At 39.1% G+C, this 15,666-nt stretch overlaps 1 protein-coding gene across 3 annotated transcripts in view; it reads right to left on the bottom strand.

Annotated features, from left to right (window-relative positions):
- Positions 1-15,666, bottom strand: part of ndst3 (N-deacetylase/N-sulfotransferase (heparan glucosaminyl) 3) — a 52,745-nt gene that overhangs the window by 22,956 nt on the left and 14,123 nt on the right. For all 3 annotated transcript variants that reach the window (XM_084931398.1, XM_084931399.1, XM_084931397.1), the window contains 3 exons: positions 15,053-15,207; positions 13,558-13,743; positions 7,070-7,198 (listed from right to left, as the gene is read on the bottom strand). In XM_084931398.1, coding sequence (XP_084787524.1) covers positions 7,070-7,198; positions 13,558-13,743; positions 15,053-15,207 — 470 coding nt within the window. The remainder of the gene's footprint in view (positions 1-7,069; positions 7,199-13,557; positions 13,744-15,052; positions 15,208-15,666) is intronic.

The following is a 15,666-nucleotide window of genomic DNA, read 5'->3' as shown; positions in this document are numbered from 1 at the left end:
AAAGACCAAAAATCAATATATCCATACTGGGACAATATTAGGACATGGAGAGATTTCCATAAATTCTGGATTGTCACACATCCATAGAACATGTGCTCTGTTGTTTCCGAAGTTGTTTTACAAATATAACAGTTGTCTAACACAAATTTAAATCTGTCTCTCATAAATTCATTGGAGGGGTAAATATTTTTTGTAGTTCTAAAATGGACTTCTTTAAATTTGGGGGGAATTGGAAATGTTAAATATTTGGTTCTGATCAACGAGATCTCAGATTTGTTATAATCTTTAAAGACGAGTGAATGTTTTGTCCTACCTGGATATAAGGTGTTAACCAAATACCTCCTCAAAAATTGATTATTGCATTTTCCATTAACCAAGTCAAGACCATCTAGTTTAACTTTATGTAAATTTGGAGTCTGTATATTTGAAAAATTGTTCTTTATCGTATTTACAAGGACTGTTGGGATATTCTGTGAAACCTTTTTATAGAGCTCGAACGAGCAACTCATGTCATATTTCTCATTAAGCCTGTTTAATTCAAGTATATCTCCATTTTCATCCATTATATGTGTCACAGACCAAATTTGTTTTGTCATCCATTCTTCCACAAACATAGATTTCCCCCGATTCAATATCACCCTATTATTCCACAATGGAACATTGTGGGGACTAAAGTTATGTTTAAACATTAATTTCCAATTTAACAAAACTTGTTGATGAAATTTGGAAAGTTTTATGGGTAGTTTAGAAATTTCAAAATCACATACTAAAAGGAATTGGATCCCCCCAAGAGATGGTATCAAGAACGAGATCTCATTATCATTTTTCAAGAAAGATCGTAGCCAATTAATCTTTAAAATGGCATTCATTATTTCAAAATCGATTGCTTTTAAACCCCCCTCTTCATAATCTTTTATCAAGTCCCTGTTACTAATATAATGATGTTTATTTTTTCATATGAAATTAAAATTCACCTTATTGATATCTTTTATAATTCTTGGTGGGATGGCTAGGGAATAAGCTGGATAGATTAATCTGGACAAAGATTCAACCTTGGTCAACATTATCCTGCCGAACAACGTTAAATCTCTCTGTAGCCAATGGTTTAGAGTTTTTTTGCATTTGTCAATTGTATTCTGAATATTCTTTTCTTCACTATCAGCCATGCATTTAGTTATCCAGATTCCAAGATATTTGATTTCATTTTTGACAGGTATATCATACAAAGAAGAGTGAGAACAATTGTGGATACTCATGAGTTCACATTTGTCCAGGTTCAAGCGTAGCCCAGAAGCATCAGAAAAGATCTTTATTGTATCTAAGGCCAATGGAATTTGTTCTTTATTTTTTAGAAAGATTGTTGTATCATCGGCAAGCTGACTTATTATTAATTTGTGATTATTTATGTCTAATCCTTTGATGTTTGAGTTTATGACAGTAATAGCAAGTGATTCAGTGGCTACAATGAATAAAAGAGGTGAGATGCTGCAGCCCTGCCTGATACCTCTCTCCACCCTGAACCTGGGACATGTGCCTTCTAAAAGAGAAACACAACTATTAATATCAGTATATAACATAGTGATCATATCCAGAAATGCATCACCAAACCCAAAATGTTTAAATGTCTTAATAATAAAAGTGTGTTCAATAGAATCAAATGCTTTATGGAAGTCCAAGAACAACATAAAACCATCATCCTTAATTAGGTAATTGTAATCGATAAGGTCCAAAACCAAGCGGATATTATTTTGGATCAACTGTCCTTTGAGAAATCCTGATTGTGTTGGGCTAATTATTTCAGAAATACCTGTTTTTAGTCTTGTTGCTAAAACTTTTGTAAAAACTTTGTAGTCTGTATTTAAAAGTGTTATAGGTCTTAGATTACTTAGTTTTTTCTTATCTTTCCCCGGTTTTGGAATTAATTTTATAACTCCCTGTTTCATTGTTGTCATAAGCTCCTTTTGATTTATACATTCATTTAACGCACTGAATAATAGTAATTTTAGGTCTTCCCAAAAGTGCTTATAGAAATTAGTTGTTATACCATCTGGTCCCGGTGAGCGATCAGACGCCATGCTCTTAATAGCAAAATCAAATTCTTCTATAGTCAGGTCTTCATCACAAATTTCTCTAAAATTATCATCAATTACTGGAATCCAATTACTGATTTTGTCAAAGAAGGAGGTGACATTTTGTTCTGAGTATGAAGACTTATAAAGGTTACTGTAAAAAGTAAATACTTCATTTGAAATGCGTTTAGGGTCTGTACATTCCTCTCCGTTGATTATTAGGTTACATATTGAGTTATATTCTTGTCTACGTTTTTCTAGATTGCAAAAATAGGCAGTGTTCTTTTCACCCTCTTCTATCCACTTGGCTTTGGATCGCAAATAAGCAGCCTTGGCTCTATGAAGGTACATTTCGTCCAATTTAGATTGTAAATTATTAATTTTTCCTTTTTCTTCCTCAGTCCAATTCAATTTGCCATAAAGATTCATAAGTTCTTTTACTACATTTGATTCCTCTTCTTTTCTTTGTCTGTTTAACTTTTTACCGAATGCAATTGAGGTTTTTCTGATTCTAAATTTAAGATATTCCCATTTGAGTATCGGTGTATTGATGGCTTCATCATTCTGGATATCTAAAATTCTTTTTTTAATAGAATTACAATACTCCTCATTTCTCAGCATCTGACAATTAAATTTCCAATAATCCTTAAATGTGTTGTTTTGGTCTTTGCTTTGTAGTCTCAGAATAATGGCGCAATGGTCACTTAAGGGACTGTTAGAGATGACTGTTTCCTTAACATATTGTAAAATTGAGTTGGATACCAACCAATAATCAATACGTGACCTGCTTTGACCATTAGGTTTGTGCCAGGTGAATTGTTTTACATCTTCGTTTAACACTCTCCATACATCTATTAATTTACTATCATTAGCGAATTTTTCAAATATTGGGTTTTTATGTTCTCTTGAAAATTTTGAAGGCCATCTACCCAACCATTCATCAGGAGTCACATTGAAATCACCTCCAACTACTATATAATCAGTAGGGAATTTGGTATAAAGTTCCTTTATAACTGTAGAAATTTGATGCAGCAGGTTCTTATTCTCTTGATCATTGTTGTATCCATAAACATTAACCAAAATAATCAGAGTATTATCAGTATTTAACACACAGGCAACCCAATGTCCATTTTTGTCTGCCATGTTGCACAAAAAGCTACCAGGACATCTGTTGAAACAAATAGCAACCCCAGCCGACCTGTTTGTACCATGACTAAAAAAAATTTTTTTCTCCCCATTGTTGTGACCAAAATTTCACATCAGATTCCTCAGAATGAGTTTCCTGGAGAAAAAAACTATTTGCCTGTTGCCCCTTGCAGAACAGAAAAACAGCTTTGCGCTTAATTGAGTCTTTAAGTCCCCTTGTGTTAAAGGAAAAAAAAGAAATATTAGTTTTTAATTGGAACACGGAACACATGAACAGCTTTAAAGAGGAAGTTTAGGAGATGGAGTAGGAAAATCTTGAGGTAAAAGTCCCATCATCCGAAATGTTCCACTGTATATTCCTTTCATAGTCAGATGTCAGCCCGTACCTGGAGTCTCTACCCTGATACGTTTGCCTTCTATGAAACCAAAAGGGCCCCTGAAGCCTGCAGCCTTGCCTTCCTTCCGAGCCTGGTCGATTTTTGGCCACAACGCTTGTCTGGATCTCCAGTCCTCTGGGGTCAGGTCTTCAGCAAAGCGGATGCCTTCTTCTTTGCACACGGGAGAAGCCTTTGTTCGCCTCCAGATGTCATCTCTCACGGCACGTCTCACAAACAAAATAATGATTTGTCGATGCTTATTCTCCACCGCTCTTCCCACTCTGTGGACAACATCAACTGCTTCTTCCATCTTCATCTTTAGGTCCGGAGCAATCCTTCCTAGAAGTTCCACCACTTCTTCTCTGATATTTTCATTTGTTTTCTCCTTTTTCCCTTTGATACGAAGACACCATCTTCTTTTGTATCTTTCCTGGCTCAATACACGATCCTTAATATCGTCATTATCTTTTTTGATTGATTCCATCTCTTTTTCCAGGTGTTTTATTTTCTTTTTGCATTCTTGCAGCTCCTCTGAATTAAACTGCACCGATTTAGCGATGGAAGCCAGCATGGCGCTATGTTGTTGAATTTGTTTGCTAACTTCGTCCATGCGGTCATCAACACGTTTTCCAAGACTCTCAATAGCTTTCAGTATAGTGTCAGTGGATGTGTTGGAGTCATTATCATTAGCCGTACCTTTTGCTTTTTTCTCCATATGTGGTTTCTCAGGAGTATTATCAGGGGTTGTTAACAGTCTGTCCCTCTTGTTGCTGCTGGAATTAGCCATTTCCATCGGAGCTGGGTAGTCATGCTCGCTGTTTCTCTGGGTTGTAAAAGGGAGGTTTTTCACTGCCGGAGGTTTTTCACTGCCGGAGGTTTCGTGTTGTTGGTTTTCTTCATGTTCGGGCTGAAACGTCGGCAATATAGCTCAAAGGAGTGGATTTTATAACTTCAAGATTAAAACATCGGGACTTCTCCTTCTTCCCCACAGCTGTCAGACTCCTGAACTCTGCCTCCTGACATCTGACCCACGTTAAACACATGGACTGGACATACATACACCCACAACCACCTACCACAATGGACAACTGTACCCTCATACACACAATAATAACATGGACTGAACCACCACTCTCAACCACTAGCACTTTATATAGCCTCTGTAGAAATTATCCACATATCTCACTTATCTTAACTGCACTACTGTATAATTCTGTATAAATAATCATTCTGTAAAATACGATAATTTTTAATTCTACAACTGTTTATAACTTGCATAGTTCACATTTCTGTATAGCTGTATATCTCATATTTCTGTATAGTTTTTAATATTTATATCCTGTTCATAGCCTGTACATAGCTTGTACTCACTACAGCCTGTACATACTTATAGTTATAGCATATTCATAACATACCTTCATACCGTGTACATTATAACATACCATAATAGACCCATTTCTGTAATATACTCACATATCTATATTATTGCTAATATATATTTGTAATATATCTATATCATGGCTAAAGCACTTCTGGATGGATGCAAACTGCATTTCGTTGCCTTGTACCTGTGACATGTGCAGTGACAATAAAGTTGAATTCTATTCTATTCTATTCTATTGTAATACCTGCACTGATTGTTCTAAATCTTGCCTCTGACATATGCCCTCCATTCAATAATAATTAAAAAGAGTAAAACTAACACTGAAACTAATAAAAACAAGCACCAGGTACTTTCTTGGCATCATCATAGATTCCCAAGCAGTTCAATTTCACAGATATCAGGGAAAAGTCGAATTTATAAGCTGGAGCCAGCCCATATATCACTCAGCTGATGTTGACTTATCACAGACACACTGTTTGCATTATCCAGCATTTACCGCTATCCTTTTCTTTTGACAGAAAGCAATGCAATAAAAGATGCTCGGGCTGATGTCAACACATAGTTTGTCCAGTACAGCAGTCCCAACTCTATAGTCTGCAGTATTTACAGCAGTATGTCCGCACCACGTAGAAGAGTAGCATCACAACTGGGCATGACAGAAACAATAGAGCCAAACTGAGGTGTGGATGCAGGTGAGGAGTGATGTCTTCACAGAACAGAAAAGATTTCTCAGCATCAGACCCAAAAGTCCTGAATCAATTGGGCTCCAATTTAAGCCATGGCATGAATTAGACAGGCTCATACTAAATAGCATGTAATTAACATGACTGATGTGACATGTTCAAAGTGGCCATACTTTTAGAGCCACAGGTGACCCTTTCTGCTGCTACACTTTTCCTGCTAACTCAGTGTATTAATACAATCTGTCTCACTCATCGTAACAATACATAACAAGCAGCGCCCCTAATCACGATGCTGGTTAGACAGAAAAAATTATGCTCCCTCTAGTATTTGTTCCGTGCCAACCACCTAGTTTTGTCTATTATTAGAAAGCTATTGTTGCTGCAAGGGGAAATGTAAAACAATTCATGTTTGCTGGAGACTTACCTGATTCAAAGCAATTATAAAAATTATGTAGAACTCAATACATACTGATTCCTATTAAGTGTCATTTGAGAGCAGAGCAGCAATTATTGCAATGGAAACGTCGTGCATTATTTCCTTTTAAAACACTTCAGACTTTGTGCTTAAAAGAAGAAAACGGGAAGTACTGAGGAAAAACAGAGAAAATGAGACGAAAAGAAGGAAAGAAAAGAAAAGAAAAGAAGAAAGAAAGCCTGAGCAAGAAAAAAGAAAGACAGACGGAGACAAAGCGGTGCAGAGACAGAAAAAAAAGAGGCAGATTGGGTTGTTGTACGGAGCCGCACTTGACTCTCTGATGTTCGGTGAGTTCTGACAGCTCCTCTAGTTCAGCGCTCCCCTACCTGACACTTCAGTAGAGCCTACTGCTGGTCTATGAGCGTCGCTGTGTGCGTCTGTGCACGTGCACGCTCGTGTGGCTTGAGACACAGGCGGAGAGAGAAAGAGATTGTTTGGGGACAATTCCTGTGAATTTCTCTTGTGTGAGTGCGTGCACTCGTGAGGATGTGCACATGGATGAGTATCTTAACTGCCACCAAAACCTAATTTTGTTCCTTAATTCAAAGCAAAATCGAGTTTAGCTGACATACACAGCAGGGGTAAGCGAGAGGGGGAGGATGCGTGCGCGGAGTGTGCGTGCATGCACGCCCGTGTGTGTGTGTGTGAGACAGCAACCCCCCTGTGGTGAGACCTAATTTAAAGTGGGGAGATGAACACAGCTCCACAGTGAGAAGCAGCCCCTGACAGGAACAGAGACAGACAGACACACACAGCAAAAATAAAACAGAATGAACCAGACAGAGAGGAAGCTACCTTTAGAGCGAGAGCAGGAAGCCCTGTTGGTTCTATAAGGTGAAAAAAAAAACCCTAACTAAAGTGCTGTCTTTCCCTCCCTATATCCATTTGCATGAGAAGTTGTGTGTTTGATTGTGGGCGTGTTTTCTCTGACTCACTGGGTTGAGCAGCACGGTGAGAAACAGCTCTCCCCCACGGATGCTTTTGTCCAGTTCTTTTGGTCCTCCGGGGTATTCCTTATAGTAGATGGTGTGAGTAAACAAGCCACACGTTTGGCGAGGCAGCACCTACACACAAAAACACAGACACAGACATATGATATATTTTCATTTTAAATCAAAAGTGCGAATAAATAAGACAAATATCATTATCCAGCACTCATTCATGGCAATAATAATAATAATAATGGCATTGGGACATCTCTAGCCTTGTTAGACTCCTGGGCTGTGACCAAAATTATTCACTCGTTCAGTATTCCCAGCTCCTTTTTCAGTGGTTTTTATGTTGAGAACTGGATGTATGTGTAAGTCAGTTTACTGGTCATTCTGTTAATTATATAACTAACGCTGCACCATGAAAACATGGCACAACAATGCTGGAAGTTTTGGATACCTTTAGTGCAGCATTTAGGCTATATTGATGTTAAAAAAAACTACAAAATGTTGAATTCGCTCTGTCCACTATAATAATGACTAATGGGTGAATTTGGGCTTACAGTTTTCACAGAGCATCAGAAAAAAGTGACAGCAAAATAGTTCTGATTTTTTGTAGAGGCTAATGTAGCCTTGAGCCTCTGGCTTCAAGCACAGATGAGGAGCAAGCTACAGACATCTGGTGACCTGGTTTTCATTTTCAGACTTGTAATCTTCATATGACATCTCTTTAAGCAGTTTATCCAATTTCAAACCGTAAAGCACTTTATATATATATTTTTTTAATATGGTGTGATCTCAATATTCCTGTGATCACACCTTGTTAAAGTGAGGGAATTCCCATTTAAGAGGCATATGAAACCAACGTGATGCAATGATTTGAAATCAAAAAGCTACAACAGCTGGTGAGCTATGTGAGCTTCTTTTTTAAACTACCGATCACTCATCCGTTTCAAATTCAACATACAAACAAACCAGGTACAAAGATGGCATAAAATAACAGCAATGACTCGGATGACAGATGTAAAGATTAAATGATGATAAGATTAAATGTGCAGCTGTGTGTCTGTGTGGCGTTATCCAAACAGAAAATGCAGACATCTGAGCAGGTCATTCTGATGTGTCACACAGCATATGGCATTGTTAACTGCGTACATCTGCAGATGGCTCAAGTCACAGTCTTGCGCAGTTCAACAGACCTTATTCACAACTAGCGCTTTGACTTGGCGTAGGATTAAAAGGAAAGGTGTAATTACTAATGGTTTTATTCAGTTCAGGTGTTCCACTTCCAGGCCCTTTGGTATTGTCCGCGCTGGCTAACTGGAACGTAGTCATGATAGAGCCATTATTATTATTATTATTATTATTATTATTATTATTATTATTAGGTTTTTAGCTCTACCTTTACTTTCCTTGTAATGACAAGTCAACATGCCGACTGTGAAAAAGGTTTATCAGAGCCCAATTAATGGTGTCAAAAGACACACCACCCCCTGCATCAAGTGCGCTTGAGCTGTGTGTCCTAAAGTGCTATCCAGCCGAGATGTCTTCACCAAAGCAACAGAGACCTTGTTTTCATGCAGGTGTGCAGCACAAGGCATTGGTGATTAGTTACATCTTCCTCAGGCACTGTTCAATTTTTTTCACCTCACCTGCACCTGTTTGGTATTTTGGTAACTTGCTGTTTACTGAAGCAGGAGGAGATGATAACAGATTACTTTTAATCCCACCTCAAGCAGGTGCAGTGTGCACCTTTGGCCATAAAAATACATAATAAAAACACCCCACCCCCACACCCTGTGCAAACTGTGTAGCTAGGAACGTAGATACAAAAACTGGTCCAAAACGTCAGAAAACTGAACTCAGTAAAGACTTTTTTTCACCCCCAAAAGAAGTAGTAGAAGTTAGACTGTTCATGCAAACAAACATTATTTCTGTTAATTTAAATGATTTTCCCGCAGAGATATGGAACAATGGGGAAAAATGAGAGGTTGCCAGATCGAGGGTTTTAATGGTTGATAAACTAAATGTCTTTTAATTAGTCCATTAAATGATTAAATGAAGAAAAGAGAAGAGAAGAGAAGACAAGACAAGACAAGACAAGACAAGACAAGACAAGACAAGACAAGACAAGACAAGACAAGACAAGACAAGACAAGACAAGACAAGACTAGACTAGACTAGACAAGACAAGACAAGACAAGAGAAAGGGTCTTTCAAAATAAGTGCATTAACTTCTTGTGAAGCACTTCTCTGTGTGAAATAGAGAGTAAAAGGCTGGAAGCACAGATATTGGTTTATCTATAAAACACTGCAGAGTGAAAAAGAGAAAGAGGGAGAGAGAGAAAGAGAGATGGAACCGGAGAGAGTGAGAGAGAAGGCCACCAGAGCCACAGACACTCAGCACTATTTCACCAAACCAATTATCCACAGAGCTATAGCTCAAACTGATATAGTACATTTTAAAAAGAAATACACACACACACACACAAGTATGCATGTTTGCACAACTGCACGCGCATGCATACACACAAACACGCAGACACACACACGCAGCACAGCCCCATATCTCAGTGTGATTTGTTCTGATACTGTGGGTCCAGTGGGTGGCTCTCAATCTGCTGACAGAGACACACGCGCACGCCAATTTTACAGCCTTAAGACAACTTCCTGTCCTCCTCGGAACAAACAAAGATGGAGCGAGCGGCAGAGGAGAAAGAGATTAATCGACAGAAATTGCGGGAAAAATTGGAAGTGAAAAATGTGAAAGGTAAAGACAACGGGAAGGATGTGAGTGATGTCCCTCATCCAGAATAGCAAGACAATAGGTCGGGAAGCGAGATGAAGCATCAGAATCTTAAAGTTCATCAGCTAATTTATGGTGAGCTCATTCGAAACTTCATTTTTAACTCGCGTGGAGGTGCACATTTATACACACATGAACCACCACACAAGCTGCCTCTCAGAAAAACTGTTCTGCCTCCATGAGCTATGCTCTGATTTTGGGTTTTTTTTCTGGCCTCCCTTTGCTATTTAGTCAGTGTAGCGTGCAATGTCTTGGAGCGAGAGATGGGCCTTTTCAACACACTGGTTACACTTTAAACACGGTTTTTAAATGCAGTTTGATGTCACCACAGTAATGTCGCCTAAGTAGCTGTCGTGTAGCTTTCAGTCACATCACTTGATCTTAATAAAGATCTTGATGAAGCTCATATGACACGGGTGCATGGGTGGCGTGGCAGGGCAGCGGTTTGAGCCCAGGCTGGAGCCTTTCTGTGAGGAGCTTTGATGTTCCTCCAGTACAGTAGGTTACCTCCGGGTACTCCAGCATCCTCCCACACTCCCAAAGACATGCATGTTAGGCAAACTGGCTGATTGGATGGACGTGAGGTATGGCCATGGAAGTGCTTTAAATGCACAGAATAGTCTTCTGTGGATAAAAGACTTGCCTTGAGTGGGGTGTAGGGCTAGAAAAGCGCTATGTAAATGCAAGTACTTTACATTATGAAAAAAGCTTCAGAACAGCTAATAAATTCACCTTGAGGTGAGATTAATTTTTTAAACTGTGTTTTTCCAAAAACCAAAAGCTGGGCAAGTTCATCAAAATGAACATTTTAAGACATCCGATAATACTACTTCCTTTAAACACAGTGTTAATGAGGTTAAATTGAGCTTTTTTTTTAATATATTATACAATTAATGTGCATTGTTTTGAAGGCTTCTATAGGAGTGATTTAGTGGCAGCATGTTTGGGTTACCTCGTAGATCACCGGTGGCAGATTATTCTGATTCACAGACCTGCGGTTTAGTGTAGGATGCCAGAGGCAATGTCACCACATGTTTTTTTTAAATACCATTTCCTCCAACATGTAAATGCAGAGTCTGTACTTAGCAGTGACGGGCGAGTCCATCGGTCCGCGGTCTGATTTTGTGGAAGCAACACGATCAGGAAATTAGTCCCTTCATTTCCTGCCTAAGCTCAGCTGAATATATCTAATTTGCATATGTCCTTGCCCACTGTCAATGTGGATGAATATTTCCAACTGAGAAAACACAAAACAAGTTTGTTTCACTATTCAAAAGTGTGTCATTACAGCCTTCACTTAGGTTTGAAAGACAAAAGGAACAAGTGTTTCAAAGGCAACGCTTGGACAGCGATATCATTCCTGTCAGCTGTAAGCACGGAAATCTCTTTGTTTTGTTTCTGAGCATCTGAAATTGTTTCAGTTTTTCTGTCAGCAGCTTTTCAAGTTCTTCTGACATAAAACACAAACAATTTTATTTGTGGCTTTTCTTCTTTTCCATCTTTCTTTGTGATGTGTCGTATCGTAAAATTGTTTAACAGGTATGTATCCGCTTTTTTCCCCTCATCTTTTGCTTTTCTCTTTATTGAATTCATTGATTCATAAGTTTTCATAAATCCTTACTATTGATCACGCACAATAACTTATTATAGCCTGTCAAAAAGTGAGCGTGCCATTGTAATGAGAGGAAGTAGGATTACGTCGATGTCTTTTATGATGCTGTCATGAGAAAATAAAAGTAGACTTCAGGGACTGATTAGAAAATTGACATAGCTGTCTGTTCAAATTGTTTGTTCGAGACCCTTATATGACAGAACAACACGGACCGGTAATTTTGGTGTCAGATGTGATTGGTTCTTTTGTCAATAGAGGAACTGTTGTGCACACTGACAAAGAGCCTGACTGACAAGTGAATGAAGAAAAGACGGGGAGGCAGGGGGAGGGATGAAGGCAATTTGCTTAGGTGAAATGGGTGACAAAAGTTTTATTCTATTGTCATCTCAAATGGCGACTGATGAATTATTTATTGGAGCATAAAAGTGCTAAAAATGCTCTCATTACCAAACCTTTTTAGTCTGTGGTACATCCTGCACATATAGAAAATAAACCCAAAGAAAAGCCCAGCCCGTCGACTGCACTGGGAAGCCATTAAATATTAAATTAACGTGAAGCTGAGCATGCGGTGAGACAAGGTCAAAGAATTCATATCACATACACCTCTGCGTACACAGAGAGGTTACACACCATGCACAGCATCATTGATTTTTTGTTTAGGGGGCTGCAAGAAACAATCATCACGCAATTTACTATTCAGCAAAGACTTATTTAAACACAGACGGGAGTCATGCGGGTTTTTTCAAAGCAGGATAAAAGAACAGAGCCACAAAGCAAAACATTCAAACAGATTTAAGCTTTTTTTTAGTTCAGCTGCTCCACAAATTTAGAATCCGTTGTTTTAATTCCAGTCAGAGATCTAATATTTCTTTTTTTCTTTTTTTTCATCTGCAGGGAAGGACACTTGTTAATGTGCCTTGAGTGCTAGAGTCAGTCCCACAGAATAACATCTTCAGAGAAGAGTCATCATTTTATCTGGCCAACCTGACTCACCAGCTTTTGTCAGAATATGCTAGAGGTGGGCAGATCAATCCAAATATTGATAGTACCGACACCAATACTGGTACTAGTATTGGATCTATGCTAGCACGATATGATCGATACTTTGTTATAACTCTAACTGAATTGTGTTAAATTAATTACTTTTTGAAAGATGAAAACTATACCTCTAATGTGCTCTATGAAAAATATCTGAACCTTTTTGTGTTGACTGTCACATCTGTTTTATTTATAGCCTATTGCACGAACCAAATTCCTTTAGAGACAGGCACATTTACATTTCAGGTCCCCCAAAAACACAGTTTAAAAAATACACGAAAAACTGAAAGATGTGTTTGATTTGTTTTGTTGTACTTTTGTTGAAATTAAAAATCACAGTAATTTAGTGGTCATTAAAATATGTTCAGAATTTCCAAATTGATGATGATTCATCGCAAAAGTTATGACACACTGATCTCCTCTAGATAACTTGCCTTTATAAGTTAAAAGTATCGTTATTGGCCATCCTGGCCCTATGTTTACTTAGTATCGGATCGATACCAAAATCGGCAGCGTCACACAGCACTAGAAAATGCACATCTATGCATTGTCTGCCAGGCCAAAGTGTTTTATTAAAAACATGTCTGCAAACAGCACCAGCTCTGACTTCTATCAAAGAGGAACCCGCCACAACACAGAGCTGTGCAACAACAAGCTTAATGACTACTACTTCTAGCCTGAGAGAAGATGAAAATAGCAAAAAAAAAAAAAAAAAAAAGAAAGAAACAGCAGGGAAAATACAAAATAATGAAATAATCAGAAATATGTTTTCAGGAAAAAAAACATGTTTTGAAATGAGATATTTGACAGCCTGTTTTTTGGAGCGGGGGGGTGGGGGGGGTGGCATTTAGCTGCACACAAAACGAGGCATGTTCAGCTATAAATATCTAACAGGTAGATGGGAAGAGCATAATTGGTTTTCATGCATTTGCAGCAATATGTCAATTAATCAATGTGTATTTATCCACATGAGCAAGGAGGGATGCATTTGCATGTATGTGCTGAATGTGAAGCTGATCGCCTGCGTCATCTCCTCACCATTATGCTGTTGTGGATGAAGCCCTTACGGTAGCGGGCAGGTTTGAGGTGGGGGTACTCTTCAGTGCTGGTGACCCGAATGTTCCACACACGTTTCCAAGCCTCATACAGCTGCAGGTGGACCGGGTAGACACCAGAGTGGTGAGGGGCCACAGCATAGCCCATATCCACCGGGATGTTGTGGTTCTGGAGAGGGGAGACGTGCAAAGACACGGAAAATGAGGGTTATACACATAAACAAAGAAATAATGGCATGTTCGCAGCTCCCAAACAAAGGACTTTGTAGCACATAAACAGCCTGACCTTGCAGATGAAGCACGTGCCTTGTACCGTGTTTGTTATGATGCTGGCCTTCGGGTTGGAAATTAAAAAAAATATATAGTTTGTATGAGCATGTGTGTGTGTGTGTGTGAGGGTGGATGGTTGCCGGGTGCATCCCGAAGACTGATGGTGTTGTCCTTTGCTCTGACACACACCTACACACACTGTCAAAGCTAAGCATCGGCGGCCAAAGGGGATGAAGGAGTGAAGTGTGCATGTGTGTGTGTGTGTACAGCAGAGGCTAGTGATCAGACTTTATGTTCACGCTCACCTTCAACAGCATGAACCAACCCCTCCTCGTTGTCTCGCGTGTGTGACAACGCATTCCAGCACGGTCATACAAATCATCTTTTGCTCGCTCACACAAACACAAACACATACACACAGGTACTAACAAAGCAGACAAAATAAAGCAGTGCAGAGCAACAAAAAGCACTCAACCTTGAGGGCTTCAGATTAACCAGGAGACATTAAATAGGACTCAGGTGTCTTTTAAAATAAGTGCATCATTCCCAGCAGGGATATTACATTTTATTTGTCTGTCGGAAGCAAAATTGTTCCTTCGCTGCTGCGCCCCAACCAAGTCTCAGTCTGTTAAAACATGCCCATATGCTACTAATTTGTTTAGCAGGAAGTGTAATCTCCCCAAACATTTGTAAATATATCATCAAACATAAAATAGCACAGTTTACATGGCATATGTTATCGTGTTTGATGTCACATCGCAATATGAAAAAGGCACCAAAACCTCCAATACACTTTTTAATGACTCCAATTTATTAAATCCAGACACACCTATATTATTGCATGATTTTAAGCATGAAAACAATTCAAACTGGTGACATGTAATTCCCCGCAAAGTTGGCATAAAAAGGGAAATTATCTATAGGGACCGAAAGTGGCTGTAAAAATGTGTACATGTGCTCTAAAGTTGAGCAATTTATCACGGGATTAATCTTTCGGCACTGACTCGCTTTTGAAGCCAGCCTCATGTGGCCACGCAAGGAACTGCAGTTTTGCAATGGCTTCATTTTCAGCCCCACATGTCAACATAGATGCCCTTGAAAAAAGTGCAGTCTTGGGAAATTCGTATGATCAAGGACCCACAAGACGAAAACCACACTGACAGAGACGGTGAAAGAAATATGTGTGCGTGCTTGCCCATCCATCTCACCAGAGCAAACTCTTTGTTGAGGACCATCTGCTCCAGCAGTGAGGACTCATTGTGGAAGAGGTGAGGCTGCATGTGGCTCCACATGTGGGGGAACCACCAGAACTCATCTACATACTTCAGTAGCAGATCGTCTCCCTCGTCCTCCTCTGCTGTGCCTACGCTCACAAAAACGCACAAACAGAACAGGGCAAAAGGAGAAATAAAGCATTAAGCACCTTACAACAACAGGCAGATTCAGATTACGTCCAAATGACTGCTATCCATAGCTTCCTGCTGGTGCAGGGTTAGATAAGAATCTCTATGCTACCCAATTGTCTTAAGGTTGTGTTGCTAAATATGTTAGTCCGATACCATGGAGATGATGCCATAGCAATGACAGATGCGATGGAGATGTGTTCTAGTCTGCATCAGATTTCTTCTAATTATAATCATGTTCAGCCTCACCTCGATTTTTCTTTTCCAGTGAATCCCACACCTTCATTCTCTTACTGCAGATTTAGACAATTTAAGTAGAAAATCAATAAGCACTGTCCTTGGAGCCAGAAGGCAGCGGAGGATCCAATGCAGTATGTCATAACCTCATAAATGTGTTAAATGTGTTACTGTGCAACTTT

This window comes from Perissodus microlepis, chromosome 6 (assembly GCF_051167445.1).
Source record: "Perissodus microlepis isolate ML-2025 ecotype Zambia chromosome 6, ASM5116744v1, whole genome shotgun sequence".
Taxonomy (NCBI): Eukaryota; Metazoa; Chordata; class Actinopteri; order Cichliformes; family Cichlidae; genus Perissodus; species Perissodus microlepis.
The sequence above is the reverse complement of the archived record's forward strand: the minus strand, read 5'-3'. Positions and strand labels throughout refer to the sequence as shown.